The sequence below is a fragment of the Xenopus laevis genome, chromosome 1L, assembly GCF_017654675.1.
Source record: "Xenopus laevis strain J_2021 chromosome 1L, Xenopus_laevis_v10.1, whole genome shotgun sequence".
In the NCBI taxonomy this organism is placed as follows: Eukaryota; Metazoa; Chordata; class Amphibia; order Anura; family Pipidae; genus Xenopus; species Xenopus laevis.
The window spans coordinates 165,127,538-165,145,600 of record NC_054371.1 but is presented as its reverse complement, the minus strand read 5'-3'; the positions used below and the strand labels follow the sequence as shown (position 1 = coordinate 165,145,600).

Sequence of the window (18,063 nt, the reverse complement as noted above, 5' to 3'; positions counted from 1 at the left end):
CCATCTACGAAACATTCTCACAAGCTTATAATAAAACTATATTCATGGGGAAATTAACAGAAATATTGGCCCACAGTCAGCACAAAATTGAAACCAGACATTTTACCGAAATATCTACACATTTATATAATTTTTTTTTTTTTCAAAGCTAATGTTCACAAATGTCCAACTTTAAACAGCCTGTGCCATTAAAAAAACATTTTCCTGAATTACTTTTCAAGATAACTACCACTACAGTGGCTCTTTGCCATTCCTGAAGTGTCTCTGATTCCCCATCCCACTGGACTTTCTGAGTCACGCAACTGAAGCTCTTCCTCGCATGCCCTTCCATTCTTTTAATTTGCATGTCTTTTGATACAATTGGCTGGCATGATTCAACAAATTGGATCAATGACATGCAAATCAACACTAATGGAAGGGCATCTACAGAAATGCCCTTTTTAAAGGAGCACACACAGTAACAATGTACGACTGAACTCACTTCCTCATTATCCTGTGGGCAAGGTCTGCCCTTTGGGCAAGGGCACACAAAGTGCATCCATTGTTTCTCTCCACCTGCAGATTTTAATCTATAATCAGCATTTTGATTGTATCATGTATGTAGCTTCCACCTGCGTACAAATATGCGGAGCAGATAATGCCTGCTTTTGTGTTTTTTCAGACTGATCTCCGTTTTATGTGCCATTGCCTTTAAAGGAGAAGGAAAGCTACAGAAGCAGTTTATTGCCAATAGATTAGCCACAAAAGTGCAAGCTATAACACTATATTAATTCTGCAGAATGCTTTACCATACCTGAGTAAACAGCTTTAGAAGCTCTCTCTGTTTGTTTAGGATAGCAGCTGCCATATTAGCTTGGTGTGACCACTTCCTGCCTCAGTCTCTTCCTGCTCACTCATAGCTCTGGGCTCAAGGGGGGAGGGGGAGTGGGAGAGAGGAGGAAACTGAGCATGCTCAAGCCCTAGCCCTGGAGATTTATGCTGAAACAGGAAGTCTGATACAGAAGTCCATGTGTATATAATAGAAGGAAAGAAGCAGCATTACTTTGAGGATTTACTGGTGTATTTCTATAGACCTTTCTGATAAAGCTTGCTTAATTTTAGACTTTCCTTCTCCTGTAAAGTAGAACTTTAACATTGGAAACTAAAACCAGAGGTGCAGCACAGTACTATTTTATTGAACTTTTTGTAGATGGCTTGCAACTTTGATTCCGTAGTCAGAACCAGGAGTGCAGTAAATACTGTTTTCAATAGCAATTACATTTACAGACAATGAGATTTCACAGTTTGGTCAAAACTTTTATGGAGACTTTGTTATTTGGCCAAATCCAAAAATGGTTGATTCAGTGTCAATTAATTAAAAGAAAAGTCCTTATGGCACATTACTGTGATTTTAAAACTTGGTATTCTATTATAATAATGGGCTTGCATACAAGATATTTAAAGAAACTGTTAAGTAAGAAAACACAATGCAATAATGGATGCCCAACAAGCAAGAGAATTAAGGAAACTGAGATTCTTACGAATGGATAACTTATATCAATATTAACACTTCCACATACTCTGCCCATACTCACTGTTTGGTTGTCCTCATACAGTTTCAAGTCGTACCCACTAAGTTCCACACAGAATATTATCGCAGTGACACCTTCAAAGCAGTGGATCCATTTCTTGCGCTCGGATCTTTGGCCACCCACATCCACCATCTTGAAAGTGAGCTCTTTGAACGTGAACTTATTCTCTACAATACCAGTAGTCATGTCACGAGAGCGTAGAATATCCTCCACAGTAGGGATATACTCAATGGCCGCTATTCTTTCCAGGTCATTGAGGTAGTAGGCAGCATTGTCCTCCAGGTGATATTCATTGGATCGAGAGAAGCACTCCTGCACTCCAGGATCAGCCCACAGCCGCTTCATCACACCAAGGAGTTCCCCTGTGATTTCTCCCTTGCTCTCAGCTGGGCCAGTCAATGCAAAGAGTTGCACCGCATCATAAGCTCTGTCAGGGTTATGAAACTCAATCTTGAGTGTAGCTAGGGCCCTGATGATACGAGTGAGTGAGTCAATGGCATTGTAAATGATGAGAGGCTTGTACTCCTTGCAGGCCTCCAAGTTAAAGCCCCCACTGTGGATAATTTTCATTTGCTTCACAATTGTACTTTTGCCTGAATTGCTGGTGCCCAGAAGAAGGAGCTTAATTTCCCGACGTTGGCGCTGGCTTTCAGACCGCAGGTGACGGTCAATCCTGCGCGAGCGCCGGGCTGCCTCTTTCTCCTCTGCGCTTTGACGACATCCCATGGTATAGCAGGCTGTTGCTAGAGAGGAACAAATAAACACTTTCTCCCACTTTGTGTTCCCTCTTTTGTCACTTTCTGAGAGAGAGAGACTTTCTTTTTCACTAGCCTTATGTTCAGAAAAAAGGATGACTTCCAATATGTGATGGGCCACAAGGAAAGTCCAAATATGTTCCCATCAGGGGTGTGAAGAAATGGAAAAATGTAGCTGCAAAGAGATTGTCTTCTCAGCATATGTCATGGCACTCCGGTTTCTTGGAGGTAGCACAGGCACATTCCTTCCTTTTTCTTTTTTTTAATAATGGGTCTTTTCCATTCTCCAGTGTGCGATCTTATCCATCACAAAGCTACCGAGTCTTTGCATAATTATTTCACTTTTTCCTGTCCAGTGAGGTAAGGCGCAACCTATTCATCTGCTTCTGCCTCAGTTGCCTTTTTAATTGTATTTTTTGGTTGCCATGGTGATCCAGGCTGGATATTCAGGTCTAGAGAGAGAGATGTTTATGTGGCCGCTCTATTCCGTTTTCATATATATATGTATTTTAAATTTTTGGCTCTTTCCTGGCAATTAGTATCCAAATCTGTTCTGCACCTGTCTGAGGAGAAAAAAAAGAATCACATGTCAGTACAATGTACTTGCTATTCATCAGCTTGTTACATGTTTGTTTGTTTTCTTTTAATCAAAGTTCAGCTTGCCCAGATTTCTAGTCCTTTGCAGAAAGGTTATAAAATACATTTCTCTGGTCTCTTTTTTTTTTTATTAGCCACACAACACAATTTTTTTGTCCTACCCTGTCCATGTCCACTGGAGAGTGCCCTCTGTGCAACCATAATTATAATGCTGTATTTGCTGGGTGAGTATGTTCCCCGTAACAGTATATCCATTCCACCGGAACAACAGATATTTCATTTTGCAGTGAATATTGATCATCGGAAGAACATTACGCAAGGAGGAAGAAATATTGATTTTTGCAAGTGACAATAGAATCCCTGGCAGCTGTCCCCATGGGTCATATCATGCCATACATTGTGGCCAAGGAGATGAATAATGGCACTGTGATAACAGGGAAATACAGCATACCAGACTTCTACATATTCTTAGTGTTACATAGATGTACACATGCACGTGCTGTGTCTAATATACACTTGTTCTAACACCCTTCCCACTCACATATTTTCTTTCTAATCATTTTTTCCAGAAAGTGTATGACACACACATTTTCAGCCTAAAAGACAAACAGGGATTTTTTAACGCTCTGCAATTCAGCAAACAAATGATGTCATGTTAACCAATATTTGCCTTCATCATGTCCTTTTGTGTTTTTTTGTTTTTTTTATTAATCTTTGTTGCAGCATTTGTTTTGTATTTTATACAGTGCTGTCCAGTAAAATCCCCAGATGTTGCCGAGTTTTTCTCCACTTTTCACACCATTGCTTGTAAATTCTATGGTGCTTATGCTCAGGGACCGAAGTGCCAATGCTATGAATTTACATTTGCAGGTTTCAGCAAGTTAGTGCAGACCATGTCAACAAATATTCTGCAGTTGACCCTAGGCTAGTGGTACAGAAAAGGGGTTAAAAAAGGCTTATATCTTACTATTTGTGCCCTATTACACAGATGGCAACATGTCTTCTAACTCACTGTTATTCTCATCAATTTATACAAAATATTGTACAATATAATAGCTCCAAAAAGATTCCCAATAGTCAGCAGCAAAGCACTTCTACCCCTTTCTTCATCCAAAAGGAATTTAAAGCAGCCATTGGCCCATATCCCATATAAAGAAATATGTACAGTGTTTATTAACTAGACTTTAAGAAAATAACTGTTTTAAAAAAAAAATGAACTGAGAGAGAATTATCCATGTACAATACTAATATAAAAATCCCATAGATTCAGCATTAATGCACTATTGTTTTAAACGCCAGAGACATGGCAGCAAGGGCTACTTTACTAATTGTTGTCAGGGCCCTCCTTTCAGGTGGCCCAGGTGACCAGAGGGCTACTAACTGGAGGATCCTGTTAACTTAGTGTTATGTTCCTCTATGATTTCTCTATGCCTGCATCATATCTTTTATGTTATCTATCATACTGTAGAAGTTATGTCAGACAGGAAAAGGGTAGCATAATTTTTAATTATAAGATTGATTTTCTTCAAGCAGAAGTTATTAATTCCTAGAATTCTTTTCAAGTATGGTTATATGCAGACAGATAGGAAAAAAACAAGACACCTTAATTAGATGTTTTTTTCTTGAAAAGTAACATTATATATATATATATGTGTGTGTTACATCCACATTTCAGATATGTAAGTAAGTAAAATGGACATTTCAGTGAGGTGGCACAACAGCCCAGAAGAAAAACTTAGCTTAACTCAGCAAATCTTTTCTTGTCATTTACTCGATCAATGGAAGCATTCTGTTTCAGTGTAGAACTTTATGTGTGGGGGGGGGGAAGTATTAGCTTTTTGGTATAAAACATTATTGATCACATTCAATTTCTGGCTTTGTTCAGCTGTATAATATCATCTACTATCCCAGGAGACAGACTTCTGGTGCCTTTATACCTGGTAAACCTACAGCTAATTTGGGACAATGTGTAAAACTAGCATATCAAATGTTGAATCTGAGAAACATTATTGCTTTCTGAAAAATATATTCCAATTTTCGATTCGCTAGCAACATGTTTCAAGTTGTGACGAGGTAAAAAAAACCTTAAAAGTTCTGTTATGCTAAAAAGAGCATCCCAGAAAGGCTGGGTCTCTTAAGCATTTTAAAAAATGTGAATTATTTGATTAAAATGGAGTCTGTGGGAGATGGCCTTCCTGTATTTTAGATCTTTCTTGATAACAGGTTTCCAGATAACAGATCCCATACCTGTATTTGCTATAAAATATAGGTTTTTAAGTATTTGCAAATCATTGCATCATTCTGTTTTACTTACATTCTACAGAACTTTTTTGAAAACAGAGTTGTAGTTGATCAATCATGTACAGGTATGGGACCTGTTATCCAGGATGCTCGGGACCTGGGGTTTTCTGGATAACAGATCTTCTTGGATCTAGAAAAATACTAGAAAATCACGTAAACATTAAATAAATCCAATAGGCTGGTTTTGCTTCTAATAAGGATTAATTATATATTAGTTGGGATCAAGTACAAGGTACTGTTTTATTATTGCAGAGAAAAAGAAAATCATTTTTTAAAATTTGGATTATTTGAATACAATGGAGTCTATGGGTGATGGAATTTTCATAATTCTGAGCTTTCTGGATATATATGAATTGAAGTAAATGTCTATCATTATTATAATCAAGGTATACCCATTCATTGCTGATTAGCAACAGAAGTTTTCTATGATAGTTTCTAAACATTTGCATACAGTGCAAAATTGGGGTACCCCATGGTTTTGAATCCACCTGCAAAGGAATGATCCCTACAGCCTTGTGCACCACATTGTACAAAAAACATTTAAACAGTCTGTCCTAAAAAATAATTGGCAAAAACAAAGCAATACTGATATTCGTGTCAGTATTGCATGTGAACCATTGGTATTATAAACAATCCACTAAACAGCAAACCCCACTTAACATGTTTTTGATAGTTTTTAGTGTGGTTCCTCAACCTAACATTTTTCCTACAAACAACCTAATCATGTCTTTTTGTAATTAGTGCATTGCAAATTGCTGGAAGCAGTCAGACAAAGCAGGTGACATTTGTCAGCGACTCCGCATAAGTGTGCTTGCAGCTGCAAAAAAAAGGTTTGGATCTTTAAAGGGATTCTGTCATGATTTTTATGATGTAGTTTTTATTTCTAAATTACATTGTTTACACTGCAAATAATTCACTCTACAATGTAAAATTGAATTCCTGAACCAATAAGTATTTTTTTTAGTTGTGTAGGCAGCCATCTCAGGTCATTTTTACTGGTTATGTTCTTTTAAGAAAGAGACGGCACTTTAGGATGGAACTGCTTTCTAGCAGGCTGCTGTTTCTCCTACTCAATGTAACTTAATGTTGCAGTGTGACCTGGATTTTACTGCCAGGCAGCTGTTATCTTGTGTTAGGGAGCTGCTATCTGGTTACCTTCCCATTGTTCTGTTGTTAGGCTGCTTGGGGGGGGTAAGGGAGGGGGTGATATCACTCCAACTTGCAGTACAGCAGTAAAGAGTGTTTGAAGTTTATCAGAGCACAAGTCACATGACTGGGGGCAGCTGGGAAACTGACAATATGTCAAGCCCCATGTCAGATTTCAAAATTAAATATTAAAAAATGTATTTAAAACGTATTTCAGGGCAGAATTGCTGCTGGAGTAGCACTATTAACTGATGCGTTTAAAATTTCCAACGACCGTATCACTTTAATTATATAAGTAAATGGAAGGAAAAAAAAGGAAACACTCCACTGTAGCGAAAGCTTATTAAATCTGTTTTGTGTATAGTTTTATTTAGCGTTTTCACTGTAAAGGCAATTTATGGCAGTAACTCATCGAAATAACACAGATAAATATGGCTTCCGGTTTTTGTTATTAAACAGTTATAGGAAATGTAAACTTATATGCAATATGTGATAATATTGCTTGCAAGTACCATACCTTTAATTATCCCCACACACACACACTACTCGTTATATTATTTTTTTCTCCAGAGTGTAGCAATAAACAGTGGGACAGAGCTTGCCGTGCCTCACATATATGCTATCTCGTCGCATTTTGTCTTTAAAATTTGCCACTCTCTTCCTGCCTATCCATCCAGTGTAGTCCATCCTGTCATTCCCAGTTCATCCAGTCCATCACCTGGGTCATTTTAAAAAGGTTTTATTTTAAAAAGGTTTTTTTGGGGGGAGGGAGAAATATGGACAGGTATACAACAAGTATAGTTTTTATACCGTACCATAATGTGTGGTGACAGTATCTGACCTGCTGCCTGTCTCCCTTACACTCTACATGATTTCCACTTAGTGAAACATCTGTAGTGTGTGTGAACAACAGTACAAGTGGATATTAAGCAAGAGTAGGGAATGAGATAAGTACATCAATACCCAGAGTTAATATGCAGTGCAATCAGGTCCCATCCCTAGTCTCTACCAATTAGATGGGTCGAAACAATATAAGAGTCTCATGAAACGGCAGCTAGTCTATGAAGCATAACAGACACTCTTAATTCAAGCAATAGGAAGAAATGTAGGCGAAAGCAACATTTTGATTTCACCCTTGTCTTGGGCCCTGCCCAAACCTTCCATACGAACATGCATACAGTCAAACACACAAACCAAAGATGCTGACAGCCCATCTTTCAGCAGAATGTATACACAATGACAAGAAGGAAGTTCAGTGCTACTTTTCATGTTGGTTGTTGGAAGAAGGTTGAAAGATACAATTTCAGTTCCAGGATGAACCAAATCTCACAAGTAAACAAGAAAAAAAAATTACACAAATGCAAAAGCAGGATTCATCTGCTCTTTTACTGCTGGCATATTAGATTCCATCTACCCACATGGGAATCTTCCCCCAGTGCTTTGAATCTGGGCTCTCTTCTCAAGCAAAGCTGGCAGCAGCATGATTATGAACAAATGGGAATTCAGCCCAGAAGGCTATGTGCCTATACGTTTTCAGAAGCCATGATCATTTTTAAACAGGCAATGGGGCATAGTACAGGCTAAAGCTGTGTATGGAAATTCGTAACAAAAATAGTGCAATATATTTCTATATAACCTGCAAGACTAAGTTTAATCTGCACTTGAAATAATAAAATCCTATCTCTTCATTTTTCTTAGGCTAATGGCATATAGGAAGGTGTGTTTCAGCCAGTGGAGACATGCACATATTTTAAAGGAAACTATACCCCCAAAATGAACACTTAAGCAACAGATAGTTCATATCATATTAAGTGGCATATTAAAGAATCTTACCAAATTGGAATATATATTTAAGTAAATATTGCCCTTTTACATCTCTTGCCTTGAACCACCATTTCGTGATGGTCTGTGTGCTGTCTCAGAGATCACCTGACCAGAAATACTACAACTCTAACTGTAACAGGAAGACGTGTGGAAGCAAAAGACACAACTTTGTTTGTTAATTGGCTCATGTGACCTTAAATGTATGGTTTGTTGGTATGTTTGTGAGTTCAGTGAATCGTATGATCCCAGGGGGCAGGCCTTATTTTTTAATATGGCATTTTTCTATTTATGATTACCCAATGGCACATACTACTAGAAAAGTATATTATTATGAAAATGGTTTATTTACATGAAGCAGGATTTTACATATGAGCTGTTTTATACAATATCTTTTTATAGAGACCTACATTGTTTGGGGGTATAGTTTTCCTTTAAGGACAAAAAACACCTTCACCAGTTATGTCAGACAAAACAGAGGTGGCAGGTACAGTTTAAATTGTTTTTTGCTGACCTGAATATATCAAAAGAGAATTGCTCCATGTGCCATTAGCCTTATATAGAAATGAAGTCTACTCCTTTAGCTTATATTTTATAAATGTATAGATTTTCATTAATTAAAAGTTAATCTGAATACAGATTTGTTTAGTATAACAATTTTTATGCAAAATCCCTCAGTGGTTCCCTTCATAAAATATAAGGTTATTTTATGCCTAATTGATCCAGTGATTGGCCTGGATGCCATTAAACTGAAATCTTTTATTAAGTTTACATGGAAAACAAAATCTATAAAAAAATAAGAAATATTACATCACAGAGATGTTGCCAGGTAAAAACATGAAAGAAAAGAAAAAAAACATACATTGTTGTCTCATATAAGATTGGATGCCATTTTTGACCATTCAGGGAACATACTTAAAAGAGTAAATGGTCTAAATTTGCTCTGCACATACAGTATAAATATATTTTCAATAATCCATGTTCTATTAAAAATTTTGAAAAGAGTCTTACAACTTAACCCCCAGTCTGTTGGTTGAAGGTCATTACCAAAAAAAAAAAATTTAGTGTTAAAGTAAATGTAGTAGTGAAGCAAAAATAATGATTCATAAATAATTTATTAGGACCTAGACAACCTAACACATTCGTGCCAAGCAGGGCATTTATTCATAGATGGAGACTAATTTCGATGAAGTTTTGCTTTCCTCTGGATCAACTAATAGGAATTATGAGCTTGATTTATGCCTATTCCTTATTCTCAATTAGTGCTGTATGTATTTTTGATCTGAGTCTGAGGGTGACATGCTGTAGCTAATGAAAGAACTTGCATGCTACTTAAATAGTTGACATAGGACAAATTCAGTTAAGAAATGCATGACCTACCTGGATTTAGCAGGAAATTAAATCCAAGCAAACCATGCGTGAAAATGGTGAACAATATAGTTATTATATAAGAAGATTGCTAATGTCTTTAAGTCACAATAAAGCCCTTCTTAAAACTGTAATTCACGTGTTCCCTATAAAGTGTCATTGCCTCACACAAGAAGTCATAAGGGATTTAAAGGGCCAGTAACAACAAAAAGTTAAATATTTGCCATACTGTAAATTACACGTCATACCTCATCTCTCCTGCAACTGCAAATGAAAAAAATCTATTTTTTTCGTAAGAGAAAGACTTTCATCCTATCGGTGTGTAAAAATACTAAGAATGTCATTTGATCTCAGCTTATCAGAACTTGTAAGATACATAGCTTTTCTGTTCCAATCTGTGCATAATGGGTGTTGCAACCCTACTAGAACCAGCACAGGTACAGGAGCTGCATTCTATAAAATATACTAGAGCTTCCAGGTCATAATGGGGTGTGCGTGGCCCCCCGGGACTCCTAACCCAGGGCCCCCACACCACCTCTGGGCCCCCTCCATATGAAAAGTGTTTTTTCACAGCTTTTTTTTCTTAACTTTTGCACATCAAAATAAACTGCAAGTAAAGGTAGTTCAGTAGTTAATTCTGAAATCGTGGATCAGATGAATATGATCTTTAATCGCTCAGGCCAAAGATTGGATTTTATAGAACTCATAAAAAGAAAACTGCTGTGGATCCCATCCATGGCCCATCCAGAGCCTTAGCAAATTGGATTTTACACTCTGGCTCACTTTTATTTAAATTAGACCAAATAATCAGTGAACAATTTAAACATGTTGGGCAATTACATACTAACTTCATTAAGAGAGGATGAATTAGTAACCAGTTTGCCCATAAAATAAACTCTGCTCTAATTCTAGACTTTAAACATAAAATAAACTCTACTTCCAAACATATACCTGTTTACTATAGCACACATGCTCTGTTCACAGAACAACGGTGAATAGGTGAAGAAGGCTTATTAAATGGCTCAGTGCCTTGAACACGTATGTTCTTTGTGCCATCAGCAGATAAATGCCAAAAGCTAGGAAGTCAGAGCTGCTATCCACCCTGAGGCTACTTCCTTATCCAGCCATCAAGCCCAAAAGCGAAATAGTTTACTCGGTAAGGAAAGACGGAGTTCCTTTGTAAAACATAGTATAAGGATCCTTGTTTTCACAATGGAGATAACCATTTAATATGTGTGCAGAAGTATACAACGTGGTACATTTTACATCTCATAAACAAGAATAGAAATGGAAGGTGTGCCACTGAATGAAAAAAACAAAACAATTTACAGCTCATTTTAAAGACACTGTAAACTGTTACCTTTATCACATAAAGCACCAATATGTAAAGTTGGGCGTACGCTGCCAGTTCCACTCCTTTGACAAGGTCACCTAGCAAGTGGATTTGGGTGCAAATTGGCCACCCATACGCAGGGCCCAATCAGGCTGATCTAATCATCAGCCTACAGAGGGATTTCCAAACTTGCCCAGTTTAAATCTGAACAATTTCTGGTCAGATATCACTTGGGTAGGCCTGTTGAGTGCCCCATACACAGGGCAATAAGCTGGCGAGGGATGGAGTCAGCAGCTTTTATTGGTTTGTCTATGGCTACTTTTAGTCAAAATGATGCTCCTCTGTAAAATCTTGTGTTGAACTGTAACCTGAAAAGTACAAAAGCGTTTTTTTTTTTTAAATACATTTCTATATTGAACAGTTTACACAACTTCCCCCACTCTCAGGTAGAGGTGCCTTTACAAAACCAGATCACTTTACATGTATTGGTGTAGATTAGTGAATTATAGTGTAGAGGCAGGTTAATAGATCTGACTAGTTCTGTAAACAATTATTATGCATGGTGAGAGACATTATTATGTAGATCCCTGGGGCTCACTGCAAGAATGTTTTATAGGGTCCCATGTGAATTAATAATCATTATACCTACCTGAACATTGTATAATTTTACTATCATAAAGTCTCAGAATGATAGTTAAATCTAGAAATGTTGCAGTTCGCAGAGAATGAAAAGCAGTAGAAAAGTCTTGGCAAGTATATGCATCATACAAATGTTTATCAGCAATGCTGGGGCACCGAAAAAAGTATGGCAGCATGCACTGAGAAGAAGGCAAGTTATAGGCATACACATAGCAACCACAAAGCCTTCATATAAATTGTCATGATTAACATTTCAGTTCTTATTTGGACTAAAGTAATGGATCAGGAAACAAAGAGCGTTTGCCTTCTCTTTCCAGCATAAAGAAAGGTTACTGAGCTTGCCTGCTTAGTGCTTATTGCTCATAATCAGCAGTACTGGAAAGAACATACATTCACTTGGGTGAAGAGAACATATTTAGTTGCTGTCAACTGTAGAAAAAAAACACCAAAGCTTGCTCTTGCAGCATCACAAACACGCATGACCTGGAATCAGTTGCTGATTTGAACCAGGACTTCACGTGGCACTGCAGAGCTCAAGATAACTGCAAGCATAGTATTTAAAGAACAACACTGCATTTCTAGAAGATAGATCAGTCCCCTGTCTGGATCTTACATGGTGTGACATCAATCGCCTTCCAGAGAAATAAGAGCTAAACAGGTCAATATGCCGCAATAGTTTATTATGAGCACCACACACATCACTCGAGCATTTCAATTCATCAAGTTTCACTTGAAAATATATTCCTGGTAAAAATATTTTTATTAGTAAGGGTGATTAGGTAATGTCTAAACCTCTCCACTTTTTTCTTGTACTAAATTAATATTCGGTTATATCATAAAATGTTTTCTTCCTAAAAGCTGTTGCCGTTAAGTTAATATGAAAAGCAAAATAATATATTGCAGTGTATATTTATCACTAGGGTTTAGAAAGCAACCAGCCATCAGTTCATGGTGATTGGTTGATATGGGTAACTGCACTGATATAACTTAGAACTTTGTAAATGAGACCTGAATTGCATGCATATATTTAAATTCTTTACATACGAGTGGAGCTGCGAGTGCTTTTATTCTGTTCAACTCAGCTTAGTCTCTCTTCATGGTAAAATACTTAATTGCAGAGCTTATTTTAAAAAAATAAATGTTATGTCCATGGAGAATACATCTGCAGTGACAAGCAGCACAGAATTTACTGCATGCACCCAGCCACCCCTTTATATACTCAGTATATAAAGGCAATATCTTTAATTTAAAAATCTTGGCTTTGGCATTAGCTGAAATGTATGTATGATATATGTTCTCCTTGTCTATGAGACAACTAGCATACACAATCAGGATGCAGATCAGTGAAGTTATGACATAGAATGATGGGGGTAAATTTACTTCAATTGTTACATTTAAAGGAGAAGGAAAGGTTAAAACTAAATAAGCCTTATCAGAAAGATCCACCTAAATACAGTGGTGTGAAAAACTATTTGCCCCCTTCCTGATTTCTTATTCTTTTGCATGTTTGTCACACAAAATGTTTCTGATCATCAAACACATTTAACTATTAGTCAAAGATAACACAAGTAAACACAAAATGCAGTTTTTAAATGAGGGTTTTTATTATTTAGGGAGAAAAGAAATCCAAACCTGTGTGAAAAAGTAATTGCCCCCTGAACCTAATAACTGCTTTATATATTATATATAATTCAGCTTTATTTGAGGGTTTTCTAGCATGAACTGCTTTTTTAAGGTCATGCCACAACATCTCAATAGGATTCAGGTCAGGACTTTGACTAGGCCACTCCAAAGTCTTCATTTTGTTTTTCTTCAGCCATTCAGAGGTGCATTTGCTGTTGTGTTTTGGGTCATTGTCCTGCTGCAGCACCCAAGATCGCTTCAGCTTGAGTTGACGAACAGATGGCCGGACATTCTCCTTCAGGATTTTTTGGTAGACAGTAGAATTCATGGTTCCATCTATCACAGCAAGTCTTCCAGGTCCTGAAGCAGCAAAACAACCCCAGACCATCACACTACCACCACCATATTTTACTGTTGGTATGATGTTCTTTTTCTGAAATGCTGTGTTACTTTTACGCCAGATGTAACGGGACGCGCACCTTCCAAAAAGTTCAACTTTTGTCTCGTCGGTCCACAAGGTATTTTCCCAAAAGTCTTGGCAATCATTGAGATGTTTTTTAGCAAAATTGAGACAAGCCTTAATGTTCTTTTTGCTTAAAAGTGGTTTGCGCCTTGGAAATCTGCCATGCAGGCCGTTTTTGCCCAGTCTCTTTCTTATGGTGGAGTCGTGAACACTGACCTTAATTGAGGCAAGTGAGGCCTGCAGTTCTTTAGATGTTGTCCTGGGGTCTTTTGTGGCCTCTCGGATGAGTTGTCTCTGCGCTCTTGGGGTAATTTTGGTCGGCCGGCCACTCCTGGGAAGGTTCACCACTGTTCCATGTTTTTGCCATTTGTGGATAATGGCTCTCACTGTGGTTCGCTGGAGTCCCAAAGCTTTAGAAATGGCTTTATAACCTTTGAAATTGAACTCAGGTGTGATAAACCACAGTTAAGTTATTTTTTAACAAAGGGGGCAATCACTTTTTCACACAGGCCCATGTAGATTTGGAGGTTTTTTTTCTCCCTTAATAACGTAAACCTTCATTTAAAAACTGCATTTTGTGTTCAATTATGTTATCTTTGACTAATAGTTAACGGTTTTTGAAGAGCAGAAACATTTAAGTGTGACAAACATGCAAAAGAATAAGAAATCAGGAAGGGGGCAAATAGTTTTTCACACCACTGTATACCAGTAAACCTTCAAAGTAGTGCTGCTCTGTCAAAAGAAACACTGCATTTCTTTCCTGCTATTGTGTACACATGGGCTTCTGTATCAGACTTCCTGCCTTCAGCTTGAACCTCCTTGTCCCCGGTGTGAGCATGCTCAGTTTGCTCCTCTTTTATCCCCCCTCCCCCCAAATCAAGAGATTTGTAAAGGATTTTTAGAAGTATATGTTGCCAAATAAAAACTGGCTATCCAGCGTTGAACTGTTGCTCCATGAGTACACCTAAAACCTCAGCCCATAGGCATACTTACAAAACTACTTTCACACCTTGTTTACTCATTTGCTTTATTCTCCTAATCTCTTCTGTTTATATACTATCATATAAACTCTGTTTTATTCTCATTGTTCTCATACAAAATTGTGAATGTTTATGGTATAGGCATAAGAGGCCAAATGTTTGGATGAGCTTACACTTGGCACACCAGGGTTTTCCTGGTAACCAGGTGAGTCTGTGAAATGGAAGGGAGAAGTAAAGTAAAACTTTGTCTTGTTATAATTCTAATAATTTAGATGTAGAAGGCAAAGGTGGCATAGTGAAGGGCCAGGTTTGCTCACTGTATCTTCAGGTATCTTGGTGTTATATGCTAGAAGGTAAACAGATCTCCTAATAAACAGAGCTGCTTACAGAATTTTTAATTAAGGGCTCTGCCTTCAACTGGTATTTTTCACGTGTCTCTGTTTAAAGGAGTGGTGTTGTAAAACTTACTATATTAGAGGAGAATACTGTGTAGTTAACTTTGTACTTATTTCTCCTATAAAATCAGTACATGGCTTTTGGCATGAATAGTTCAGTTTGCAGCTGGGTTCATTTTAAGTTTCACAATTATAACAATTTTTAAAGGGTTTTTGATGTTGGTTCCATATACCGTATAGTCACATACTGTAGTTAATTTAGGCTGAAAAAAGACAAAAGTCCATTAAGTCAAACCCTTCCAAATGAACTCTGTGCATATAGAAACACATACATAAACAGACCTATCTAATCTCTCATGATACATACACTTATTATATTGTACCAACTGTTACTCTTAAAATCACAATAGCCTTTGATATTATGCTTATACAAGAAGTCATCCAACCCACTCTTAAAGGTAATAATACAATCTGCCATTACAGCCTCACTGCCCTCACTGTGAAAAATGACCTGCACTGCCTCAAATCAAAGATCGCTTCCTCAAGTCTTAGGGGTGGCTTCTGGTTCTCTGATCTATTCTATGAGAACAATACCCCTCACCATCTGTCTATAATGTCGTCTAATGTACTTGTAAAGATTAATCATAAAGACATGTGTGTTTTCTTCAGAGGAAGCAACCCCAGCCACGACCGTCTCCCCTCACAGTTTACACCTTCCATACTTCTTATCAGTTTAGTTGCACGTCTCTGCGCTCTCTCCAGCTCAATATACTTCTTAAGGACCTTAACAACCTATCGTTTTAACTGACTGAGTCTGCTTCATTACATTGATGTTATCTGGATTGCTATCTGAGGGAGGGGATATTCAATTAAAGGGGTACTACACTCCCAGCACTTTTTTTATCTGCTACTGGAAAATGGAAATACAGAGGGTTGATATGGTATTGTATTGTAAAGGCTATCAACAAACGTTGGAGGCTGTTCCTGCTGTTTGCCTTTTCCATGTTCAACCACCTTTGGTTTTCCACATGTCCTTGGCCATTAGGCCACACCTTCTACTGATTACACTGTAGGAAACAGGTTTGGTTGGGGATATAGAAGGTTGTAGTAAAATACAAGAGAACAAGTATTTGCCTTGTGCAACAGAATAAGTAATGGATTTATCTAAGCTAAGAAGAAAATGCACTTGGGAAACAATTACCCGATTGCCTAGTTTAAAGTCAAAAGTAGTCCTTAAAGCCAATGGGAGGTGTAATGATTCTCCACCGGTGTATTTCAGCTGGCAGAAAAAATGGCCACCTCCTGTGATTTACATGAACGAAAACTGCTAGTGACCAATAATTTTGGGTTCAAAAGTACACATTTGCGCATTTTGAGATGATTATAGAGCTTTGGTCCACCAAATGAAATACACCAGAGGAGAAATGTGCCATAGCTGTCTATACATACAGACAGATACATCCAGTCAACTTGGTTATTTCACAAGCAAACATGCCAAGCATTGTGCTGCAATTTTAAACATTATTTTGAATGCTTATGTTCGCCTGAATATGTCACTTTCCATGATATCCTGTGTTCTGAAACCATCTGCCTCATATCTGTGTAGTTTGTTTCAGTGTGGCCTACTGTGTGTGCTAACAAACTAGCCATACATATGACTGTTCGGCAGTCAAGTCCAGGAACTGCAGAATGGCCCATGTACGACCATAGTGTTTTCTGAGACATACTCTGCTAGTGTTCCTGTTTCCAGGCAGTAAATTAATCTGTAATCACATAAAAGTGTAACTTCTTTCAATGATGTAGTATTGTAATTCATACAATGAATAACGTAATAATTGCTCCACCTCACTATTTGAATGTAAAATCTTTGAATCATTACAAAGCAACTTGTGTTATGAAATTGTGTCTTATCATTGGAGCGTTCCATTCAGAGAATCTGATAATTGACCTCAGGCCCCACTGTCCTCTTGAAAAAAAAAGGCTTCCCATTACTGAGTTCCTTAAGGTGGCCATAGACTTAAAGATCCGCTCGTTTGGCGACATCGCCAAACGAGCGGATCTTTCCCCGATATGCCACTAAACTGCGTGGCTATATCGGGGGTAATTCGAGCGTTCGGCCGTACGGCCGAACGATCGAATTACGATGCGCCAAGCGGCTCCGACGGGTTGGTCGGGTAAAAATCCAACCTTCCCGATCGATATCGTGGCCAGATATCGATTGGGAAGACCCGTCGGAAGCCCCCATACACGGGCAGATAAGCTGTCAAATCGGTCCAAACGACCGATATCGGCAGCTTTATCTGCCCGTGTATGGCCACCTTTAGAGTACAAATGGACTCCCAACACTGGCTTAATGACTGGAATAGGAGTGGACACGCTAAGCCAGACACACCTTAAAAAAAGTCAGTAGTGGCCTTCCCCCGCAATAACAAACTTGTGTACACTACAGATTTTTATCATTTCAGTCTCTAGAATTGGATTCAGCTGCTAAGATGAAAGATCAGACTCAAGTAGTTGGAGCAATGTTGCAGGATACTGCAGCTATGGTTGTGAAACCTGTAAGAGTCTGGCCATTTGTTGCTCAGGGACTCATTTGATTGTTTTAGTAAATACAGAAAAGAACACAAACACAAAAAAAAAAAACAATGGTTCTGTTTCTCAACCCAGGCGCTGGATACAATCTATATCAGATAAAAGTCTATAGTGTGCATAATGGGTAAAAATGCTCTTCCGCCTTTTAGCCACAACAATAATTTCCTTCTACAATGTAAGCAAAATAATAGCACCTCTGCTTGCTGTACAATTAAAAGAAAAAGTCTTGGAAACCCACCTATTTTCCAAGATAAAATGAAACACATGCAGCTTGTTTGCTTTAGCCAATAAATAAACCTCAGCAGCACTGTATTCTGATAATGTGTTGCAGTATCCAGCAAACACTTGTCTGACCTATTACTCTGTATCCAGGAAGCCATGGTCACATCAAATGGAGCACGCTACCAGCTTATTGTATCCTGCAAGCCATTTGCATGCTACACTGTATCATTCAAGGCAAGTGTGTGTGTGTATGCGCA

The 18,063-nt window shown here is 38.0% G+C and overlaps 2 protein-coding genes across 4 annotated transcripts in view; one reads left to right on the top strand and one right to left on the bottom strand.

The window, feature by feature from the left end:
- The window catches only part of rsph14.L (radial spoke head 14 homolog (Chlamydomonas) L homeolog), a 104,845-nt gene that overhangs the window by 59,287 nt on the left and 27,495 nt on the right, over window positions 1-18,063 (top strand). The gene's annotated exons all lie outside the window — the stretch shown is intronic.
- gnaz.L (guanine nucleotide binding protein (G protein), alpha z polypeptide L homeolog) overlaps window positions 1-18,063 on the bottom strand; it is a 64,589-nt gene that overhangs the window by 40,603 nt on the left and 5,923 nt on the right. The window contains exons 1-2 of one of the 2 annotated variants that reach the window (XM_041566577.1): window positions 5,238-5,364; window positions 1,575-2,889 (exon numbers count right to left, since the gene is read on the bottom strand). In XM_041566577.1, coding sequence (XP_041422511.1) covers window positions 1,575-2,297 — 723 coding nt within the window. In that variant the 5' untranslated portion in view covers window positions 2,298-2,889; window positions 5,238-5,364. Of the gene's footprint in view, window positions 1-1,574; window positions 2,890-5,237; window positions 5,365-18,063 lie in introns of those variants that run through there. The other variant, XM_018261782.2, reaches the window with a different exon arrangement.